This window comes from Ambystoma mexicanum, chromosome 12 (assembly GCF_040938575.1).
Source record: "Ambystoma mexicanum isolate Mex_15411 chromosome 12, UKY_AmexF1_1, whole genome shotgun sequence".
Classification (NCBI taxonomy): domain Eukaryota; kingdom Metazoa; phylum Chordata; class Amphibia; order Caudata; family Ambystomatidae; genus Ambystoma; species Ambystoma mexicanum.
The window spans coordinates 807,266,336-807,291,309 of record NC_090936.1 but is presented as its reverse complement, the minus strand read 5'-3'; the positions used below and the strand labels follow the sequence as shown (position 1 = coordinate 807,291,309).

General features: G+C 46.1%; 1 protein-coding gene across 2 annotated transcripts in view; it reads right to left on the bottom strand.

Annotated features, from left to right (window-relative positions):
- METTL25 (methyltransferase like 25) overlaps positions 1–24,974 on the bottom strand; it is a 1,210,930-nt gene that overhangs the window by 897,168 nt on the left and 288,788 nt on the right. For both annotated transcript variants that reach the window (XM_069629316.1, XM_069629315.1), the window contains exon 3: positions 18,160–18,266. In XM_069629316.1, coding sequence (XP_069485417.1) covers positions 18,160–18,266 — 107 coding nt within the window. The remainder of the gene's footprint in view (positions 1–18,159; positions 18,267–24,974) is intronic.

Here is a 24,974-nt window from a genome sequence, read left to right as displayed (position 1 = left end):
GTTGTTGGGAAGGTGTCAGATGCGACCGAGGTGATCCAACGCTTGCTCGGGAAAGCGTGCCCGGACCAGCCAGTCGTCCAGGTAGGGGTAGACGTGAATCCCCCCTCGCCTGTGGTATGCTGCCACCACCACCATTAGCTTGGTGAAGACCCTCGGGTGGAGGTCAGTCTGAACGGCAGGACCCGAAACTGAAAGTGCGAGTCTCCAGCCGCAAACGTCAGGTACTTTCTGTTCTTGGGATGAATCGGCACATGAAAGTAAGCATCCTGTCGGTCCAGTGCCACCAACCAATCCTGAAGTTGAAGGGCCTGGAGGACTTGAGAAAGAGTAACCATCTTGAACTTGTCCTTCCTGAGAAGTTTGTTCAACCAATGCTAGTCCAGGATGGGTCTCAATCCCCTTTCTTTCCGGGGGATCAAAAAATAAGGGGAATACCATCCCTTTTTCCGCTACAGGCACTAGTTCTATAGCGCCTTTCTCCAGCAGGGTTAAGATTTCCTGCGCAAGGAGCGGATCTGGAAGCTCCAAAGAGAGTTTCCACAGTGGATTTTTCTTGAGGCCGCTTTAGGAAGGGAAGACAGTAGCCATGGGGTATGGTATCCAGAATCCATGCATCTGAAGTAATGGCTCGCCATCCTTCTATATGCTGAGACAGTCTGCCCGCAATCAGCAAACCATGGGACATGGCCTCATGACTGTTTGGAAGTGGCTGTGGCAGTGCCTGAAGGCAAAGAGACAGCTGCCTGAGTGGCTCTTGTACCTCTATTTCCCCGACCACCACAGGTACTTTTTCGTTGGCCCCTTTGACTGGTGGTCCCTCTCGTTCTACCAAAGGAAGAGTAGTAGCGAAAAGAACCTCCACTCCAATGCTGTCCCGTAGGACGAAAAGGCAGAGGTTGACACATGGCTGCGCTTAAAGATTTTGCCACAGCCTTCGAGGTCTGCAACCTCTCAAGGCTCTCGTCAACCTTGTTGCCAAACAAATGTGCGCCATCAAAGGGCATGTTCAGAAGACAGGTTTGCACATCCGGAGCAAAACCAGACTTCCACAACCACGGAAATCTGCGTATAATGGTGCTCGCAACCATGGACCGGCAAGCACTGTCTGCTGTATCCAAACCCGACTGAAGGGATTCGCACATAGCATCCTTGCCGTCTTGCACGAGAGCCAGGAAGCCATCCCTTTCTTCCACCTCAGGAATATGCTCAGCCGCTAAAGAAACAGTTCCACAGAGTGTGTGAGAACCTTGCTAAGGCACAAGTGGAGTTGGCCGATTTCAATGCCATGCTCCCTGCAGAAAATACCTTCGAGCCCAACCGTTGAAGCGTTTGCTGTCCCTATCAGGAGGGATGTTAGGGCATGCCGCCTGCCTCGAGGTGGGCGTGGCTGCCTGAACCACCAAACTCTCAGGAGTGGGGTGAATGGATAAATAGCTGGGGTTGCTAACGGAAGGGCTGTACTTTTTAGTCAAATATTTATTAACAGCCGGAAGAGATTCCGGTGACTGCCAAACAGCTGCCACCCTTTTCTGTAAGGTGATATGAAATGGTAACACCGGGTCAGAGGACGGACCTTGATCTAAGATGTCCATTAGAAGATCATCCTGCACAAAGTCTTCAGGAGGACTGGATCATCCCAGATACTCTGAGACCCTAGCCAGGAGCCTCCTGTATGAAGTCTTAGCATGAGCCCCAGGCTCAGACCTACCAAATTCCACTTCCGGAGAAGTGTCCAATCCACTGGCATCATGGAGGGTTTGCCTCAACTCCTCCAACTGACTGTCTCCAGAAAAAATTGGAGCCACATCCAGTTCCTCAAAATCAGACCTTTCCTCTTCTTCATATATGTCATCCAGAGGGAGTTGAAACCCTGGTCTGGGGACAGAAGAGGGCCTTGGAGTCCAACACTGGCCTCGCAGACTTCACTGTAGCCTTCCTAGGAGGATCCACCACATCGGGGTACTCCAATGGCAAATTTCGGGCAAAAATCCCTGACGGCGAGTAAGACGGACACAGCGCCGACCGAGTCGACACCCTCATCGTGCCCTTAGTAGGTTGCTGCGGTCTTGCTGGGGACGAGGACTGAGACCTAGAAGCACGACTCTTGCGACCTTTCGAATCCTTGTCCGAACGGGACTCCGAAGGCTCCCGATACGAGTCGCATTGCAGACCTGAGCCCGAAGGTGTACGAGCCACGGTACGAGACTGATCCTGGCCGTCTTCGTTAGAAGACGCGACTGGACCCGTGCCCTGCGATTGAAATATCGCCAACATTTGGTCCTTAAAGGCAGCCAATTCCTCCGGAGTCGATGACTTCATCGGGCATGCTACCTTCCTCGCAGCGCCATCCTCCGAGGAGGACAGGGAAGGCGACCGGTGATGGCACTTCCTCGAGTGCCGCAACGAGGAAGAAGAATGGCGGGAACCAATCCAGGAGCAAACCATTCTAAAAACAGAATCACCAGGTATCCATTCACTTTACAGAATCTCATAACCAAGGCAGGAGGGTTTTGAAATGGATCGGACTGGCTCATGTAAAACCTCATCCACGTAAGGGTAATAGAGAGCTGCCTTTACGCAGATTAGAAGCCAGATTGATTTTACACTTTAATTCAAAAGTCCCTATTGGTTTGAATATAACTTAAGGCAGTCATGCGTTTCGGTAATATTAATATGAATATTTCCGTTTTTGCTGTTAATCCTGATATATTGAACGTGTGGTTTCAGTTTTGTGCCTTCAATACTTTTTGCTTTTCCTCTGTTTTCTGCTTCTTTAATTCCCCTCCCCCTCCCTTTTCCTTTTGTTATGGTGTTTTAATTGGTTTTGTTTTGGTAGTTTTTTTGGGATAAAAGACAATGGCACTTGGCACAATATAGGCTAGGGTATCTGTCCTAACCAGGCGAGTTACTAATTGGCATTCTTTTTTTATATAACAATTGTATTGGTTTAAAGACAACATAACAGGCAAACACATGCCATTGTTTGCTTTCATTACAGCAGGATACAGTCCACAACATCCTGGCACAGCAGTTAAAGCAATAGTGCGGTACATCATAGTTCATCCACGTATCGAGTCCAAGTGGAGGCAGGACCTGCCAAAATACCCCATGCGTCCCTGCCCTTACAGGCTGACCAATGAGTTTTTGCCCTCTAAACCCGTGTAGTAACCCGTGGCTCTCAACCCAAAGACCATGCCGGTATGTAACGGCATAATTGATCTGGTCTCGACAAAGCAGGCACAACAGCTAGAGGAGACCGCACCGATGGCGGCACCAGAGCCCAACAAGATTAACCCAACCACATGCCTCACCCCACCCCCTCCCACCCTGCCCCCCACTTTTTGGAACTTTTGCGGGCATCCTCTGGCATTGTATATTAGCCTAAGGACATACATCTCTCTACTTGGGCACACCCCGGCTCAATCGTGGATAGGTCGGTGAACCTCATAGTGTTGCGATAAGCCTTTTAGCTTGCCCCAGTGCAGTGGATATAAAAAAAATTCATATTTAGTAAACCCTGTCTCATCCCATATGCCTAATAGTGCCAGTTTGGGATAACTCGGGACCTGGGAGCCCAGGATCCTAGACAATCGGATAAGGCACTTACCCCAAAATGGCTGTATTTGTGCATATTCCCACCATGTGTGAAAAAAGGTTTGCCCCCTCCATCACAAATTGCAGGCAATTGTCCTGATCTATCACTACCCACCAATCTAGGGCCGTTCTAGAATGGTATACCCGGTGCAGTACCTTGTATTGGATAAGGCAGAGCCTGGCCTCTATTTCTACCTCCCTTGGGAAAATAAGTGTCTCCACCTATTCTTCCAGCTCCAGTGGACTGATGTCTGCTACCCAGCTATCCTTAAACCGGCGTAGCTCCAGGGACCCGAATGCCATCAATACCTGGAATAGGGTGGACGTGATCTTCACAGCAATGCGGTCTGAAAAGATATTGGCTTCTATGGGTGAACACTTGGGAACTTCTGCCAGGGCCGGGAATTGGGACATAATGGTGTGTGTCAACTGTATATACCGGTAATGTTCAGATCTGGGGAGCCCATGTATTGCCTGCAGGGACTCTAACAGAGCTAGATGTCCCTCCCATACCAGGTCTGCCAAAACGTTTATCCCATGTCTTTCCCAATTCTTGAAGTGACCTAAATTGCGTATTTCTGGCAGGTGTGTGCTGTTCCACAAAGGTTGATCAGCATAGTTTTATTCCCCCAGCCTATATATTGATGTGAGGTGGCCCATGCCTGCAGAGTGTGATATATCTTTTGGGGGGTGTCCCTCCCCTTGGGCCCATTCCCACAGAGTACTTGTTTTGACATCATCTCTCCCATCCATCCCCTTTCAATTGTCTTGTGTGGAAGATGCAAATCCCCATGTACCAGTCATTGACCACACCGAGTTGTGCTGCCCAGTAGTATATGCGCAGGCACAGAAGCCCCAAGGTCTCTCCTCCATACCGAACATTGCAGCATTTTAATGGCAATGCATGGTTGCCCCCGTCTCCACAGCAGATTACGCCGGGTACCCTCTATCTTGGCAAAAAGTGATGTGGGGATCGGACATGGGGCGTTCTGTAGCACATATAGTAACCGAGGGAGCATGAGCATTTTGAAGAGTGCAGCCCTGCCCATTAGTGTCAGTGGGAGAGCTTGCAAGTGGACAGTATCTGATGCAAATCTGTCTATAACTGGGTTGAGGCTGAGTCGAATTAAGTCTGTCAAACCCAGGCTCATGTGAATGCTAAGTATTTAAATCCTGAGGCCGAGACAAAGTAGGGACAATCGTGAGGAACAGCCCAGCCCTTCTCCTGCATTGGGAAGAGCACCAACTTAAACCAGCTGACCCTCAGCCTGCAGAACTGCTGTTATTCTAGCAAGGTTTTGGTCACCATTCGAAAAGAGGACGCAGGGTCGATCACATAAATCAAGAGATCGTCGGCAAAAAGTGAGACCCTGTCTTCTCCCCCAAGGCCATTTGAAACCCACCCATTACAGAGCAGCACATAACTTAATAGCCAGCGGTTCAATGGCTAAAGTGAATAGTAAGGGGGGCTAGGGGTACACCTGTCGTGTCCCCTGTCCCAGAGCAAAGCACTTGGAAGATACCACATTGACTCGCACCACAGCCTCAGGGGAGGTGTAGAGCAAGTGCACCCATTTAAGGATGTTCTCACCAAATCCCATTCAGTCCATGATCTCCCAAAGGGATGCCTAATTGACAGAGTTGAATGCTTTCTCAAAGCCAACCGCGAGAAGGGCTGCTGCAGCGACCAGCACCAGGGAGTTTTCAATGGCAAACTGGACCTGTTACAGATTCATCAGAGTGGACTTGGAAGGCATGAATCCACACTGATCTGGGTGAATGAGTGACCCTATAGCCCAAAGCAGACGATTGCCAGAACCTGTGCTAAGATCTTGGCCTCGCCATTAATGAGTGATATGGGCCAGTATGAGGCACAGTCCACCGGTGCTTTCCTGGGCTTTGTTAGAACCACTATGTGCGCTTTCCTCAGGTCTGGTGAGAGATGACCCTCCTCCTTGCTCTGCAGGAAGAGTCAATGCATGGGTCCGACAGTTGCGTCCCCAAGCCACTTCCAGGTCTTTACCGGGTCTGGGGTTTTTGCCCAATTGAAGTTCCCGTAGTGAGACCTCCTCCTCTGTAACATCAGCCTCCAGCTCAAGTGCCTGCTGCATTGTGAGGTAGGGTAGTGTCACAGAGTTAAGAAAGCCAGGTACACCCAGCGTCTTGGGTCCAGGGCCACATTTCTCAACACCTCCTGTGCCATAACCAGGGCCTCCTGTGTGACCCAGGAACCAGAGGTTAGGAACCCCTCCTCTGCCTCAACAGCCAGTGCCTGCACCTCCAATTCCCATGGTAAACTTCGTTCCAACATCTGCCGCACCTCCCAACCACCACATGTTCCATACCTCGTCCCCCGCTGCACCACTGTATACCAAGCAAGGCAGATTTTTCAAGAACCCTGTATGACCACTTTGGCCTTCCTTTGCCTCTTCCCAAGGCCTTCTGATTACGGTAGTCTTTACCGTTGGGTAAACACCCAGAGTTTCCTGTGTGAGCACCCACGTGATGCCAAACCCCTCTGTTGCTGGTTTTCCCCCTACTTCGTTACTAGCATTGCTTGCTTTTCAAAGTTCAATTTAGCCTTTGGCTACTTTTCGTTCAACACAGTTCGGTTTCTAATCGAAACTCCCCTCGACTCACCGGCTGTGATGGGCGGCTTGCCTTTCATCCTCCTTGGAGTCAAGGTTGGTACCACAGAGACAAGCCTCTCTCCCTTGCTTGGTAATCAGCAGAAGAGGGTCTCGTGTACCGTAGACATCTGCAGCAACACACACTGGCCTTTGTTCGTAGTCTTATGTTTCCGTTTGCAGAGGTTTCACAGGCCTGGATCGGAAAGGGCAAGATCACTTCTCTCCTTGTCACCCTCTAGGTATTCGACATCTTTAACCTCCTCTTGAGCGGCTGTGGTGAGTTAGCCCTTACGTCGTGCGGTCTGTTTTGCTTGTATTGTGCTCTTGGGCTTCACCTTTAATCCCTGTGGTGAAGGGAAAGGGCTGTCGGGAGTGTGTGATACTGGTCTATTGCTTGACTTTGCCTGACTCTGGTATTGGAACACATCAGGTAAAAGGCTCTGGTGTTAGTCCTTTGTCTTTTGTGTCATGCGAAAGTGTTCATGTGGAAAATGGGGGGGGGGGCACTGTTTTGGAATATCCTACATGATAGGATGGTGAAAAGGTGTTGAAAGAAAGGATACTGCCTCTCACCTGTCTGTGTTCCACTCCCACTCCCCAAGGACCCCCCCATCAAGGTGATCCTCTCTCACTGGTCCACCCCAAGGACCTGGATCCAATAGCGATGGCCATGTCCTGGCCACGTGGATTACAGATCCCCAGGGACTAGCCAAGGAGACACTGTCAGGTTTCTCACAGTGCCCGACCCGAACTGTCCTCTGCTCTGTTTTCTAGGTGCGTTAGTTTCTGGGTGACCACAGACCGTTGTTACTCCAATTTAATGGCATCCTCCGAATCCGAGATCCTTTGTTACGTCTCACCCACTGTGGAGGCCAGGTTACAAAGATCTTGCCATAGGAAGGACACTTCTGTGGAGAGGCCATCTATCTTTTCTTCCAAGGACGATCTAGATTCTCCAATGGCATTCATAACGTTGTTGAGGGAGATCAGCTGGTTTTGTGACCCGTCACCCATGTCTACTGTCCTCCGGGTATGAATCATGTACGACTGGGGGTCTCCCACAGCAAATTGGTCTATCTTGCTCTGTAGGGCCGCTTTTTAAATCTTGTCCTTAACCATTGTTTGACACCGGTTCAGCCCCAGGGATGGTTGCCCCTTCTCCTTAAACCCTAATAGCATGCCGGTATGTCTGGGATGCACCAGCTCTCAGATTGGGAGCTCATTAATGGTGGGGACCCTTCCAGCTTCAGCATCTGTGTGGCTGGTTTTCCCCCGCTTGTTGACTACCCCTGACCCCAGGGGCCACACATAGGATCCATCCTGCAGGACCCGAGCCGGACAGCCTGTGCCTCACCTTGCTCAGGTTTCACTGTGCCAGTCTTGCCCACCCAGCCCTGCTTATTACGCCATCAGGGGCCGGGCATTAGGTTGCCTACCGCAGCTTTGCCAGGCGTCCTGTTCTCCACAGAGCACTCCTCTAGTCTGCCATCTCATCCAATGCATCAATAGTCACGTTGGCCGCAAGTCTCGTAGAGCATATAGTCCGCCTCCCGGAGATTAAGCACAGGACTAGTAGGCCTGCCCATGGAGAAATCCTGTAGACTACAATGCAGCCGAGGGTGGTCCTATCAGGAAATCAGGACGCCAGCGAGAACCGCAAGAAACTGTGGCGCTGGCCCAGGAGGGGCAGTGCGGAGGCCACAGTTTTGGGAGTCTTGCAGGTCAGTGCATTAATCAAGAGCTGTGGGCCGGAGAAGAGATACAGTCATTGTAAGTCAGCGGCAGTGTCTGCGGGATGCGAGCGTGAGCTGCCGGTGACCCAGAGTGAGAGAAGCAAACTGTGAGCTGGGCTCGCCAAGCACCGAAGAAGTGTACGCAGAGCCGAGCAGGAGGTGACAGCCACCCAGAGGAGACACCCAAGACCGGTGAGGAAATGCAATCACTCAAACCGGTGCACTCCTGGGGCTGCTACATGGCAAAAAGAGAATGGTGAATTAACAAGAATTAAGGTGCAAGACACAGTGAACCAAAGTAAATGGTTAAAAAGTTGATTACTGCAAAGTGTGAGTGAACAAGTACTGTACAGTATTGAAGACCGAACTGAAGGAAAGCTTTTGGTGAGCATATGAAAGCTTTGAATAAACCAATGTGCGAATGACAAGTTGGTGAGAAAAACGAATATCATATATTGCAGGTTAAGAGAGAGTGTGATGAAATGTAATATAAAGCAGAATGGAACACTGCAAAGAAGTGTGAAAGCAATGTGGTGAAGGGAAAGGGGCACCACAAAGTGAACCGCATAACTGAACTTGTGGTGGCAAAATCTGCAGATTGGAGTGAAACAAGTTGTGGCAAAGCCAAAAGGCTGACAATGAGAGAGTAAAGTGAATGTGAATCAGAACACAGGTGCAGCTACAGAAGACCAGTTGCGTGACCTGTGATGGGTGGACCTTCTGGTCATACAACTGTGCCTAGACTGGGTTTACCCTATGCGTGAAAGCCAAAGAAATCTACAGAAAAGTAAAAGCAAGTACCTGAAAGAGATTGCTAAAGTAAGGCAGAAGAAAGTGCTCCGCATGAACTGTCAAAAGATATAACGTTGACCTGGAACTGGCTTTAAATAGTGGGAGACTGATCTTAAGAGCAAGCTGAGCAAGCTTTTGTCTTGGGAGAGGAGATTCATGAGACTCATTTTGGGAACGGTGTTGTTTTCTTGGGAAAAGGAGTCCTGAGATCTCTTTTTGGAATTGTGCTGTCATCCTGGGCAAGGGAAACCCGATATTCCTTTTTGAAACTTTGTGGAAATGTTGTGAACTTGGGGAAGGGGAACTTTATTTGGAACACTATTTATTTAGTTGCTGACATCCCTACACATTGTTTAGCTTTAGTTGGGAGGGGCACGTATAGGTTGTGGACACTGACTGAAGTTGAACTTCTTGAATCAGACTATCCTTAGTTTCTTTAGGTAGGGAAATTACACCTTAGCATAGGGCAAGTTAGGCCTTCAACTATCCTGACATTAAGTTAATGAACCATTTTATTTGAGCTTTGAATCTGTTCTCTGTGTCTTGCTTCATGATTCCTTCACAGCAGAGTACACTGAGTGTAGTATTTCAGCACATTTCGAATACTGCTTTGATATTATACGTTTTTATTCTGAAAATGTGTCAAACTCTTCAATTCCCTTATGATGTCCATTTGAAGGTCTCGAAAACAAATTCAATTTGTCTCTGTGCACTTTCCTTGGATGCTGTATTAAAGGCTTTTTCCCAAAAATAAAATATCTTCTAGCCCTACCAAAAATCACTCTCCAGAAATTATACATCACCACATCCCACATCCCCATTCTCAAACCAAAATTCTAAAATCATTCCCCAATTTCTTCCACATCATTGTTTGTTGTTAATTCGAAATCACCTATTTCTCTGCAATCTTCTGTAAAAGATTCAGAACCTGAAGAATCAGTGCAAGAATTGTCAACATCTTCTTTCAGTTTTCTATCAATTTTTGAACAAATAAAATGTTGCACAAATATCCACTCAAATATCCAATATGCACTCTTCAACCTCACAACTGATAATGACACAGGTTACTCCCAATATAATGAAAAGTAAACAAACCTGCAATGCAACATGTTTCATAATATATCTTCAATCAACCAATCACACATTTGTTTACATCACCTTTATAGCCTTATAAAGTCAACTTGATAGCCGCGGCTACCCACAGGAAAGTTACGGCCACGGCTAAATGCCAAAATACCCGATGTGCCATTGGTCTACAGAAACCCCGGATATGGGCATCTCTGTAAATATAACTGCAGCTATCGAAGCACCAAGTGTGCTGTGCTGTAAATGGTTATTTCATAGCCGCGGGTATGATTTCGAGTCATTGCTGAGTTTAACCGAACATACGGTTCGGCCAATCGATCGGTTGTTTCTGTAGCCGTGGTTATGAAAACATGTTTTTTAAAGAATTACATATTGAATGGGAATACCATTTTTCCGGCACCTTACTTCCTGGACCGGCGGGGGTAGAATCCTGTGCTGTTACCAGCAAGCTAGGCGCCGAAACAAATCACAACTCCGGCGGCAGATTGTGGGAGTATAGTGCAGAAGCAGGAATAGAATCAGTAGCGATGGGGTGGATAGGTAGGAGTCAATAGGTTAGGGGTAAGCTGGGTTGAGAGGGTGTGTGTAAGGTGTATGGATGGGGGAAGAGACGGTAGGGGTACGATGGTGGTAGAAAAGGTGTCAAATATATGCGGTATAATTTGCACTTTTCTGTCTGTAAAAAATGAACATACTTTATGAAATACAATTACAGTTGTACACAAATAATTTTGATCGTCATAAGTATACATCATATGCGCTATCTTTCATACAACATTTGTACAAAAATACAATAATCATTGGGTCATTGGGAAAGAATCCAAGATGGATTGAAAAAACCCATACACCATCTAATATTTACATGCTAAAGTGCATTCAGAAAATCCATGGCATACATTTGCAGTTTCTGAGAGCTCCTTGTGAAGGAGCACTGTTCCCAAAAGGAGGCTGAGGAGGTGCAGTGCACAATTAGCAAAATCCCAGAGCCTGGGCACATCTGTGCTGATAAGTCACCTAGTGTGTGTCCACTGGAACGACGTTGATGATGACTACAGGGCGTATCAACACCATAAGGTGAGGATGCATGGACCACATTCCCTTCATCAGCGTGCATTTGCAACTCCTGCATCAACACCTCCAGTCACAGTTGATGCCACAACTCCTTCCAATGGAGCAACAAATGGACAAGCTGCCATTTTACTGGCTCCCGATTCTTCTGAGCTAAACAGTCTTTGCACTGTATGGCACAATTGGTTTGTCCCAGGAAGTGCCACACTAGCTGAATACCACCACAGCAACCTTTGCACCATCCACCTCCACTGCAATATCTGCCACGACCTCCACCGGAATCCAACCACACCTACTGCTGCCCAAACCAGATCTGAATCGCTGCATATTTTGGGCTGCAAATGTTACAATTCAATCACAGTGGGAAATACGATTTTATTCCAGAGAAAGTTTAGGACAAGTGCAAGCAAATAAACTTTTAACCTCAGATCAAGCTTGAACCCTCCACACAACAAACATTGTACATGGATCAGTGTACCAAACCAATATATTTGCAGTGCACCACAAGAAGGAAATTCATCCACATCTTCTTGAATCTCCAAATAAAAATCTGTAAACACAGCATATAATCTTAATAAAAAATCTAATTTGCAACAACAACTAAAAAACAATTACTTAATAAAACTAACATACAACACATTGAAAATAAATCTTTAAATATATAAGTATTTACTGACACTTTCACATGAGCCACAGACTCAGCATGTGCACACTGAGTTCTAAAGTCAATGTCAAAAGTCTAAAAAATGGTGCCTATTATACTTTCCAAAATCAATGTCACAAAAAGAGGACTATAGTAAACAAGTACTAAACTGTCCGACACATTTTCACTGCAACCGATCACAGGCAAGTACACAATTGCAAAACTAACACCAACCAATTGCAAACGCTGAAATACGTACCAAACTTTTTTTTTTTAAACTATCTTTTATAGATGCAGTTATTCCACAAGCGGCTATGAGCACACCCTCCTGTAGCCGTGGATACACATACATTTTTTCCAAGCTCAAAAACATACATTGCCAACCTTTCAAAGTTCAAATGACACAAGGGAAGAGGCGAGTACACAGAATCAGAAACACATGTAAAATTGTGTGGTCTAAAATCCACAGAATAATAGGATTATTGCACAGAAATGTATGAGTGAATACTCAGGGATATTTACATAGCCTTGCGTACAGCAACAAACGACCAATCAACTGACGTGATAGGTTAACGCGGCTACGGACGCCTGACATCATGCTGTATACCCGCGGGTAAACAATCACCCAATAAAATTGTTTGTTTTTGTTTGTCATAGCCACGGCTATCGAGAAAAACAGTGGAAATAAATGCTTTTCTGCTCTTGCAATAACATTGTTGGTTTCTGTTTCTTATAGCCGTGGGAATCGGGAAAAGTGGTGAAAGAAGTGCTTTCCTGCTCCCCCAAGCCCTCACTAAGTGCCCACAACACCTATGCCAGCTTCCTCCTTACCCCCGATGGCCTCATCACCTCCTCTGCCCTCTCCCCTTCCCCATATAACACTCGTCGTTTCTGTGACACATCTTCAGTTGAGATGTCGGGTAGCCACAGCAATTCTTTCCGATAGCCGATGCTACAGAGAAGCTTTGTGTTGCAAACTCTGTCCCTAGTCACCCTCCAACTCTCAAATTTCACTTGGTGTCCTCTTGCCTCCTCCCCCACCTCTAGACTGATGGAATTTGCATATTTTTAGACCTGCATATGGCTTTTTTTTCCAAAATTTAATTTTCTGATACCCTGGGCTATACCCGCGGCTATCTCTCGCATCGCGTGAAAAAAAAGATGGCGGCTCTTTCAATTCAAGTGCACCAGGGGACCACTCCGGTGGTGATAGTGCGCGGTATAAATATCCTTTAACATAAGTTAACATTTATAAATACCTGGATTCTTGGCAATTTGCCTGAGACATAGCTATCTATTTTGGAGAAATGGGAACCCCCTTTTCCATTAAGTTTTTTAAAATCTACTGGACCGAATAACGCCATAACACAAAAGCATTGCAGGTCAAGGCTTTGTGCCCAAGTTGTTTTAGACCTAGTGCAAATCCATCCAGCGTTTTGGCTGTGTGATGGAGCAAAAATGTACAATTTTTTGTCTATGGGAAAACGAAAGGGGAGTAGGCTAAAATTCTTTTTTTTCCTAATAACTTTCTTATTTTTTAACAGATGTTTCGAAGATTTTTCAGTCTGGGGGTGCCTGCGTGTCTTCAGAATGAACATGGGCTGTTTGACCGAAAGTCAAACAGTTTGCGATAAAATTAATTGTAATCGATTCTGCTGCAACTCTGTTTGACCTTTAGTCAAGCAAACCCAACCCCATGCCCCGGAAGCAGCCCTATATTAATCCCCCCTCCCCTACTTAGCTTCTACCTGGCCGCCGGTACTCCTTTCACTGCCCGCAGAATCAGTTCCATCCCTCAAATGTGGGGCGGAGTTGTCGCTGCAGGGTCTTTTTTTTCTCCTAAGTCTCCCTCTTCCCATGTCAAGGAAGCGGGGAACATCCCCAAAGCCTAATATACCAAACATAGGGTGCTGTGGGCCCCTGCAGCACCCGTTCCTCATTTTCGGTATATTAGGCTGCAAACAAACAGTACTACCCAAGTTCGAACAAAACATCCATACAGACATTTTTATTCAAACAAATTGGTTAATACCCTCAGAATTTTTGGCAAATCCATCACATGAGTCAAAAGATATTAAACAAGGCATCAATTAGTTTTCAAAAATTGATTAGCAGAGATTGATAATTAAAATGTTCTTGATTAGCAAACAAACCCATTTGATTAGCTATGTTATCTTATCAAAATTTGTACTGCGCACGTCCACCCAAAAGGGTACCTTGGCACTAGGATTAAACAGTTATCGAACACACAAGACCTAGAATAACAATGTTTTAAGAGACCGCAGAAAATGAAGATGATTCTCAGCACGCCCAAGACTAACCGGCAGGTCATTCGAAAGCTTGCCTGCCACGCTGAAAAACGCCTGGCCACCTACTCTTGACAGCTGGAATTTAGGAATGGCCACTAGGCAGCTACTCCCTGAGAGGAGAATCCAACCAAGAGTATAGGGCAGACATTTGTCCTGCAGGTAGTCAGCCCCTGGGGATGGCATTTAAATGTAATCCTTTTGGCCACAGGGAGCCAGTGAAGGGCTGGCAAAACCGGACCAATATGACAGCCATAAGGGGTAGAGGTGGCTACCCGAGCTGCCAGATTCTGAAATAACTGCAACCGGTGTATAAGCCCTGCAGGTTGCACCAGATATAATGCAATGCAACAGTCGATACGACTAGTGATTATAGAGGCCAACACCAAAGGACGCATGTGCAAAGGAAGAAATGGCAGCATCTTGCAAAGTACCTTGCGAAAGAAATGGCCTGTTTGCCAAACTGCGCGAACCTGAGGGGCCATGGATAATGGCTCAAAGATATAATCATAGGTTTCAACCACTGTCATGGAGTAGGTAAGACACCCAGACTCAGGAGTCCACAGAGCAGGGACTTAGGGAGAGCCCACCACCAGAATCTCCATTTTATCCCCATTAAGTGTGAGACAGTTGTTCTTCATCCATCTCCTCATGGCCTCCAACCACTCGCAGAGGCGCGTTAACATCTTTGCCTGGTCAAGATCTAATCGGCCCAGGATTTGAGTGTCATCAGCATAAGAGTAGCTGTGGAAACCGTGAGATCGGATGAGACTCACCAAAGGTTGAACAAGGATGTTAAATAACATTGGGGACAAGGCAGAGCCTTGGGGAACATCACAAGAAAATGAGTGAGAAGAAGAAATAAAGGGAGGAAGAAAGTATTTGGTGCCCATCAGTCGGGAAAGATGTAAACCATGCCAGGACAGGTCCAGAAAGGCCTACCCCAGCCATGTCAGACCAAAGGATGGAGTGGTCGACAGTGTCAAATGCTGCAGAGATATCTAACAGTATCAAAGCTTAAACTACACCCCGGTCCACCATCATGGCTAGGCCATCAAGAACAGATACAAGAACGCTCTCCGTCCCACACCCTGGTCGAAACCCTGACTGAAAGGGGTGAAAGAAATGAGAGATTAAGAAAAGAGCGGTCCTACCAAAGATTCCAGAAGCTTCATAAAGAATGGCAGAAGAGAAATAGGACAATAGTTAGCCAAAACCGTGACATCCAGCGATGGTTTTTTGAGAAGAGAGCTAACCATGCCCTCTTTAAGTTCTTGAGGGATGGCACAGGACTGACAGGAAAGGTTAACTCCTTTGGTTACCCAAGGAATAATACTAGGTATACTATCCCTGAGGATCACCAGAGGAACTGGGTCAGAGGGGGCAGCTGATTTGAACGGATTAACAGCTCAAGATGCATCTTCCACAGAGAACTCTGGGAAATGAGACCAGAGACACTTTCTCAGCCGGAGTAATAAGAGAGGGGCAATGCCCCTTCGCACTAATAGACTCATGTATTTCAACAATTTATGACAAAACATTCAGACAAGGAGTCACATAGACATTGAGTCAGCACCAATGTTGGTATGAACTGAGCTGAAGAGGAAAAAGATTTAACAGAAAACAATTCTCTAGAATGGTTTCGTGCTAATTCCACTTTAGATGTGAAAAAGGATTGCTTCGCCTCTCGAATATTTCATGGTACTTACATGTAAGCTGCCGATAGACCAGTTCATTGGCCTTATCATACAATAGATGTTGCACTAATATTCCTAGTGTTACCAGAAGTTGTTTGCACCCAATACATGAAATGGGAACATTTTTGTGTACCACTAAAGTAACTCATTCGTGAGATGAGTCAGGCCTTGCACATTCTTTAAAATTCTACTAGAACTGCAGGTCCAGTAGCTGTTTACCTACCGTGCCTAAGAGAAATACACTAGACCCATAGCAACGGATGACAACAAATGTAAATGCACCTTCTGGAAAATGGTGCATGTCCCCACAAACCCACTTTCTTTGGCACATTGCTGCCACCCAGGGGCCATCCATGCACAGTGAAAGTGATTTGACATTTACTGGAAACAAAGTAAATGTTAAATAACATTTCCAAACATCCCCTGAAAATGGTACCCTTTCCAAAAATCTACTTGACTATGCAAATGGATGAGTAGACTTTGCAAGCCCTGGATGAGTGTCTGTAAAATGAAAAAGGTTAGTTGCATACATGGACACAAAAAGATACTGTAAAAAAGAATCTGCAAACAGTTTGGCCAGCTGTCTCCCGTAGGTGCTAATATATAAGTCAATCATAATCGCAGAGCAGAGCAAGCCCTGGAGGCTTACTACAGTGCATGGTATTGCAATATATCTGTACATGCACAGACTGGATGGACCTATTAATCACTACTTTATGTAAACATCTAATTAGCTTTGTGTATTCATTATGTAAGAGGAAAGCAAGTACAAGACTAAGCCCATTGGATGGCGTAGCAGGCAGAGAACTGGCCAAACTAGGTGGAATATTGTTTGCAGCCATCTCACTTTCAGTGTATCTGGTATAAAGCAACAGAGTGATAAGAAAGAATGTCAAGCAGTATAGGATCAGCCGATGGGTTGAGCAACAGTTACACAGATGCATGCAACCAGCATGTCACAGAACTAGGTTTGCCATTTTTACATTTCCAAACGTGTTTACTTGTCAATATGATACATCGTCCTCAACAAAATTAAATATAATTGACACTGAGATGTAGATACACTAAACTTTACTGTAAAGCACGGAGACAATGCAGTGTTTTACAGCAGCAATACTGTAACTATGCATTATGCTAAGAGCGTACCTTTTTAAGGAATGGAATTGTATGACTGTCTTTTAAAAAAAATAAGGGTAATGCATATTGGTGTTTGCCCAGCAGAGTTTAAGGTTAACGCATATTGGTGTTTGCCCAGCAGAGTTAGCTCAATATTTACTATTTACTTCTTTTCTTTTTCAATATATTGCAAACCAGAACATCTTGTCTAGCACTCCCACACTTAAGAGTGGAGATGATTACTGCTGTACTCTTTCACTCGATTAGCCCCTTTGAATTTACACATAGAAAAGAGAGCCTTGGGGGCAAGAGACGATCACAGGGTGAGCTGTACTTTCAGTGAACAGGGTAACTTAAATAGCTAGTTTTGCTATACATGTGTCAATTTAATGAGGAAACCTACAGAATTGCATAGCAAATTGCCATGCTACTAAGCTTATTTTATGCCTTGTTAACAATTCATTTTTTTGGGTTTCATATGGGAGTCCGACTCACCTTAAATATAGGGTGGCGACAGCCATCCTATAATATAAATATATATAGAAAATTAACATACACTCTAACAAACTCAGTAAACATAAATCTTGTGTTTTAAGTTTTTTTTACAAGCATGGTTTGGTTTTTTTGTGGATTCAGGATCATATATGTGTTTTCTCACATACACATATTCCCAAGGTTTCCTCTACAGATATTTTATAATAGGTATTTTTTGGTTCTGACTGCCAGTAGATTTAAAAAGAGTTAGCACCCGGCTAGGGGTGTCAGCCAATGTGTGGTCTGGAATGCCGGGCTCAGTCCATCGGTATAAGCCCGTGTTCAAAGGCAGCAGAATGCTGCTCCCCCGTATACCGTCTCCCCGCTCTGATCTCTCTCCGCTTCCCCTCTATCCCGCATTTCTCCTTCCCCAATCCGCCCATACTTCCATGGAGTCCAGTCCCCTGTCCTCCTCCCTCAAAAGGCTGCTGTGGATTGCAAGGAAGGACTCTCTCCCGAGCACCTCTTGCATAGTCATGGCGGCCACATTAGGTTTGGCTGATCTTTCCTTTGATGTAATGGGGCAATATCGCATGCGCCCATCCATCATAGAAAACCTCCAATACACAACAAGTTGGGTACTACTAACGTTAAGCCACATGTTCCGGGGAGGGTTTCCTTGCTAATGGGCATAAGTCTTCCTGGGGCACTCGTTTCGCTGGGCCCACCAAGTATTGGGCTAGTGGCCCAGTACCGGTCAAGCCTGCACCAGAATGTGTGAATTAACACTATATTATAATCTAGCTGAACTTTAGGAGTGGGTCCTTCAGATTTCACTCTGCCCTGCAGCTACTTGCATCAGAGTACTATGATAATTGCAACCCCACCTGTAACAAGAGACGCCAATATTGTGAGATGCAGAATTTTTAAATGAAAATGTATTTCACTGGTCTTGTATATTAAAGGAACTGTTTTATTTCACACTTACAGCAATGGCACTGTGCATTTTTAAAAGCTTACCTGCTTAATGCCACAATAGTTTGCAATAGCATCTATGACCTGAGACATCACCAGAACTTCATGCGATTTTTTATTGTTCATGAACTCGTCCGTTTGAATCCTTTTATCTAATGTAAAAAGACATTTGATTATTCAATTATGACATTTTTTTACTCTAGGTAAAAACAGTCAGAATATAATTTTTTTGCACCCGTTTTAGCTAAAGCTATTTTACACAATAACAAAAAAAAAAGTACATTGATAGAAAAAACAAACTCCTCATCAACATCAAAAGAGGGTTCTTCAGGGGATTCTTCTGGCACAAACTCAGCCTCAGCTGGTGGTGGGGTCACAAGTGTGGCCTCTAGGTTTTCTACAGGAACCTTTCTCCTTGTGGCAGTTTTGGGGTTGGGGGCCTTTTGTCCTGTAGAGACTCTAGGTTTCCCCTTGGTCCCAGTTAGAAGATCTCTTAAGGTTGCCTCTCTGGCTTCCCTTGTCAACTTCCTTTTCTTCTTAGAGGGGGTTTTGGGTGTGTTGGAGACTACACCTAAGGCATTCAAATAATTGCCCAACAGTATCATTCCTGGCACTTCTGACTGACCACTTAAAGGTATCTTAACAGTCATCTCATTAGATTTAATGATGGCAGGCAGTAATTGACACATTTGGACTGGGCCTACTGCTAACTTGCTAAGCCTTTTGGAGCCTTAGCAACTTCCTCAGGTTGAAAGAAACTTTAATCTACCACAGTTATACTAGACCCAGTGTCTCTAATGGCAGCAGTGTCCTGACCATTTACAAGCACACTGTCTTTATAATACTCTTTAGTATTTACAGGGAAGGAATTATGGACCTCAATGTATTGTTGTTCCCACAGTCCCAGAAATACTAAAGAAACTCTAGCCTGAATATCAATGGTTCTTCAGCTCAAGGGTGAAAGCTAGCCCCTGCCATTGGTATATCCACACCATGTGTGAATGCTAAGCTGACAGAGAGGATCCCTGAAGGCTTACCCTTATGTCTGGGGTCTCCTTTCACATGGTCACCAGACCCACAAGCCACAACTTCCCAAATGTCTTTTGGAATGGGGGTTTCTGGTAACCTCCCTCTGGTTTGGGCCCAGAGGTTTCACTAGCCCTATAAGGTCGTTTAGGGGGATATTTACCCTTGTTATTTTATACTTTAATGTGATACAGTCAAAGACTTTAAACATAAAGGAAAATAAAAACACAATAAAAATAATAATAATAATAATAAAATATACAAATAATAAAAATACAGTTCGATTGAGGGTTCAGAAATCAAAGTTCCGGATTCAAGATAAAAACAAAAAAAAGATTCAAAACTCTTGCTTCTTAAGGTATAAAATACATGAGATATAGAATAAGATTCAGAATTCAAGATTCAAAATTTCAGGGGTACAGAAATTCATACATAGTTTATCAATCAAAGGTTCCAGGCATAAAAGCAAGCGTTTAGACATGCAGAATTGGAATTTCAAGCCGCCAGTCAAGAGGGAGAATCATCCTGGAAATACAGTTCCACACCCACCAACAGAATTTCCTGAACAGACCTCATCGGCAGAAATGACCTGTCCCATGTCAGGATTCTACATAAGGCGCCACCAGCTGTTCAAGTGATATCCAGACATGATAGAGGGCCAACTGCAGGCTCTTGTTTTCCGTGTTCAGACACCAAAGCCAAAATGCCCTCTCACTAAGTGAGGGCAAGTTGTGGACATAAGGACCCAAATTGCATTCAATCATGGGTAGCATAATGGGACAATCTGTCAATATGTGCTTTCCAGTTTCAGGGCAATGATGGTTTTTGCACAACCGGCAGAATCTTTCAAGTCGTTTCAATTTCTTGGCAGGCCCAGTGTTTACCAGAACAGGCGGTCTGTTTATGCAGAAAAGCAGCAGAAACCTGCAGACATTTTCTTTGAGGGACACAACCCAAGATAACGCTGCGCTCTCCCAGGGATATATAGAACAGAGGATGTAAACCCATAAGACTTCAAGCTCTGCAGGTGGGCATGGTCCTTTAGTCTATCCCAATCCAGCATCCTTCCCTTGAACACCTTACGGTGTTCCCGGTAACAGCTTTCCCAGTCAGGGGCCCAGCCAAGAGTGCTGAAAATACTTAGAGTGGACTTAGTAAACCCCATCTGTACTTTATTTACCATGTCTGAGCCCAACTATTTTAATAGGTCACACTGAGGATTGGTAAGGGTCTTCAAGTATAGTAGGCCACGTTTCAGTAGGAGTGTGATAATCATTGAGCAAATGCACAATTCCAGGCAGATGATTTCCATCGGGATCGAGGGCGGCAGAGGCCCATTTTTCAATGCCAAAAGTGGGCCTCAGCCCTGGCAACCCAAGACAAATCATCCAGGGTTAGAGATTATAGGCCATATAGGACAGTCGGCAGAAGCACTGTTTGTACAGCTTCAGAATGCCATGGAGGCTGAAACCCGCAGACGTTTTACTTTTTACTGAAGTCAGCAATCAACGCTGTTAGTTGCATTGCCTTACTTTCTCTGGTAGCTTGACATGAAGGATAGTAGCTTCTACTCTCCAGCTCCACCCCCAGGTACCTATAGCTCTCAGCAGAATCTACACCTATGTCCTCCATCAGTAGGGCCAGGCGCGCTATTCTTTTTTGAGTAAAAGACATAACCATGGACTTTTGCCTATTGATGACTAGCTTGTTTTCATATGCACAGCTCCACAGCCCCTCTACTAACTTTCGCATACACGCAAAGGTCACGTTCATGAGAACCAGGTTGTCGGCATAAGCAAGGTATTTAACGGGAGGCTGAACCAATCCTGGGTGGGCAAGTGTCCAGACTCTCAAGATATTCTGGGAGGTCAGCTATGTACATATTAAACAAGAATGGGGTCAATCTACACCCCTGCTTAACCCCTCTGGAACTGACCATAGGCTTAGATAGTGTCCCTTCATTGTCCAGCCTCACCTGCACGGTATTGTCAGAGTGGAGCAATTTTATAAAAGGTAATAATACAGGTGGACAACCCCTGGCTGCTAGTTTAGCCCAAAGCATCTACCTAGGAACCAAGTAAAATTCAAACGTGAAGTCCACAAACAATGCGTACAGACTATGACCTCCCCTAATTCTTGTGCCCTCGTTTACTGAGTCCATAGACCTCAGATTGTGTATAGTGGAGCAGCCCTTGCTATGTTTGTGGCCCCCTTCTGGTGGGGGACTTTTGGAATGATCTTTCTCATCCATCTTATGCTTTTCCCCATCCTCTTTGTAAGGGGCCCCAGAATCCTTGTGATTAGCCCTTTTGGCCACCGACAAGTCAGCAGCTATTGCTATCTTCTTGGGGTCCAGTTCCTTAGAGTCAGCAAGGTGCTGTCTCAGCTCTGAGGAACAGGCATGACAAATACTTTCTAGCATGAAGAGACACCTCATGCCTTCATAAGAGCTTACCTTGTAGCCCTTAATCCACCCATCTAGGTTTTTCAGGCTTTCACACACCCAAGTGGCCCACATGTTACCATTACTCTTCTTGTGGTCCCTAAACCGTTTTACCGTTTTAGGTACTGGGAAGAGGTCTTCCCAAACTTGGCTACGAGAGCAGTTTTTACCAACTGGTAATCTTGTCAATCAACATCATTCAACTCCATCACAGCATCACAGCCATTCTGAATGAAGCCGAGAGATTACCCATGGAACAAACTCACTTTCACAAATTCCTTGTATTTTACATGTAAATTCAAATGTACTCAGCTAATCAAGAATATCAGTTTTCACACCATACAACTCAACAAATCTTTGGGGAGACCAAGCTTCCTGCTTCTGAAGTGGTCTGGCAAAGAGGACTCAACAGAAGTGGAATCAAGGGACAACCTTGTCATCTCTAGTTCATGCTGCATCTCGTTTTCCTGAGTTGCAGTTCCTTCCTCATTTCTTTTTTCTCTCATTTCAGACTGAATCTCCAGTTTTCTAAATTCAAGCTGCATTTTCATTTTTTCTATGTCCAGAACCAGTTCAGCTGACATGTTAGGGGTGAGGTCAGAGGATTGGGAGATGGATTAGCAATTACATTTTCTTCCATATCATCATCTACCTTATCTTCTGGAAGTTGAGGGCCAAGAGTTAAACTTTGACCATCATTATCTTCTAGATCAATTCTGGAAGTAGGAGTTACAGGCCTACATGCAGTTTGGTCATTCAAAAACATTTGGATTAATTCAGCTTTGTTTCCTTTAGTCCTAAAACATGTATCTACACATTTCTTTAAGGTTTTCAACAGTAAGAGATACAAGAGCTTCCGCCTTATAGTTTTCCATAGTGGATATAGTTTTAGTACTTTACAGTATAGTGACCTTGAGAATGGATTCTTTGAGTACAATACAACCAGGAGCCAATGTAATCCAACCTATACAAATCCCACCAGCTGTAACACCAGCGTTGGGGGAGTTTTCCTTAGGTCCTACTCACAGTAGGACTTTATTAAGCTATCCCAGTGGTTTGTACATCTCCAACTCTTAGTTTCAGTCTTTGTAGAGACCTTTCTAGAGTGGCAGAGCAGTCAGGCTTATTATAAAAGGAAGATGTGAGCTGTAGTTAAGTACACTGAACCCAGTTATAAATGCACATCAACAAAATATTTACAGGCTAGCTGCGGGATGAGAAAGACTTAGGTCTCCTTGGCTCCCGCGACCGCAGCAAATATCCTGATAAAATAGCCTGAAATTCGATGACATCAGAGCTGATAACAACCCCGTAGGGTGTCAGATACCCTTGGGCACAAACGAGGCGTAGAGCAGAGGAAACCGCAGCCGATTCCAAGAAATACAACCACGAGAAGTTTTGAGGCGATCGACATCCAGTTTCCAAAATGGCCGCCGGCACGCACGGAGGAACGCCCTGAAGTGAGTCCATGCGACATCGGAATCCAGCCTGTTACTGTTCCGCAGTCGACATCGGAGGAAGAGAGTGGTCCCGGCGGGGCGGTGTCCCTCCCAACAGGCGGACTATAGCGAACCAGTGCGGAGGTGAGAGCGGAGCGCGTATCCACCCGCGTGGGACGCCGCGACCCGCCACCGACAGCACTGCTACTCGAGAGAGAGGGGCACCCTTCCAGTGCGACCCAGCGTGTGAGGCAAACCGGTGAGCCACGGACGGTGCCGGAGCGGCTGGACAACGTGGCCGAGTGTTCCCCACCCGGGCTCTGCTCCTGGAGGCTAGTGTTCCCCCCCCCCCCGAGCTCCACTCCAGGCGGCGACGGCGTGCAAGACAGGCCAAGCATGCAGCCCCATACGCAGCTAGTAATATCGGTACCATGGGGAAGGACAAGGCGAGGAAACTTCCCACACAAAGCAGGATGGATCAGTATACCATCCAACCGCCCATGGCGGCAGACCCCCATCCGCAATCCGCGGACGAGATGGAAACGGACCAGGGAATTTCACTGAAGGACATTATGGCCGCGATAGCCGATTCCCGCTCCTCAATGGAGCAGAAAATGGACGGGATAAGCATGGATATATCCCTCCTCCGACACGACCTTCAAAAGCTAACAGCACGCACCGGGGAAGCGGAACATTGCATATCCAACACAGAGGATAGAATGCACAATATGCAACAGCAGCTCCAGAACGTAACATCCAAACTAAAGGTACTGGAGGACAGAATTGAAGATGGAGAGGGCAGATCAAGGCGTAACAACGTGCGTATACTCGGTATACCGGAGAAGGCCGAAGGCTCCTGCATGGAACTTTTTCTAGAACAATGGCTGACTGATCTGTACGAGCCAGACGCCTTCTCCAAGTTCTTCTCCATTGAGAGGGCACACAGAGTGCCCACAGGCAGACCTCCACCCAGTGCACCTCCACGCACGATAATTGCAAAATTCTTAAATTACAGGGATCGCGATGCCCTACTGCAGCATGCGCGCGCAAAAGGCACCGTCACATTCAACGGTTCCAAAATTGCCTTTTTCCCCCGACTACACCAGGGAAGTGCAAAAGGCGAGACACTCCTCAAAAAACAACTGCAAACAAGGGGGGTGAAGTATGGCCTGCTCTTCCCTGCGCAACTCAAGATTTACCATAAAGGGACAACAGTCCATTTCAATGATTCCAAGGAGGCTTGGCGCTGGGCTGAACAAAACATAGACTGGTCGACTCCCCGCGACAACAGGGGAAGGAGCCGAAGGCCTCCGCCAGACCAACAGCGGGAGGTCCGCCAACCACCAGCGCAGCACCCACCGGAAGAGCGGGGAGGCTGACCACTGCCCCGAGGCCTGCCGGATGCCCGAGGTCCCGTTGGGTCACCCAGGTTGAGCTACTGTTTTACTCTATCTACACACACTTTCGCAACAGTAGGCTACACACACTTACCTGATGCGGTTGCGGTATGCCCCAAGACCGCGACGCAAGGAGAGCCCCCTCCACGGGTATTATTCGTGGCGATTCCCCCCTAGCAAACCCCCCAAGAGAGGGCTCTCTCCCCCTGGGATCCAAGCCGGGGGAGGCTACCTGTACTTGAAGTTAAGTTAAACGCATGTAAGGTGTCCAGTTGACACCAGTGGTTTTTTGTTCGGGCGACTGATGCTTCTAGTTGGGAGGAGTATGGGGAGGGGGGTTGGGGATTTGTTCGGTTTAGTTACAGACAGGACCCGTCAAACGCATAGGATGATAAGGCTAGATAAAACAGAGTTCGCCTAAGGGTGTATCTGCAGCTGGCGTATAACACCGTCAGCAGCAACACAGGCAGTGAGCATCACGAGCACCCATGGCATCACATAGTGGTAGTAGCGACGTTCTCAGAACACTGAGGCTCATGACTTGGAACGTTAATG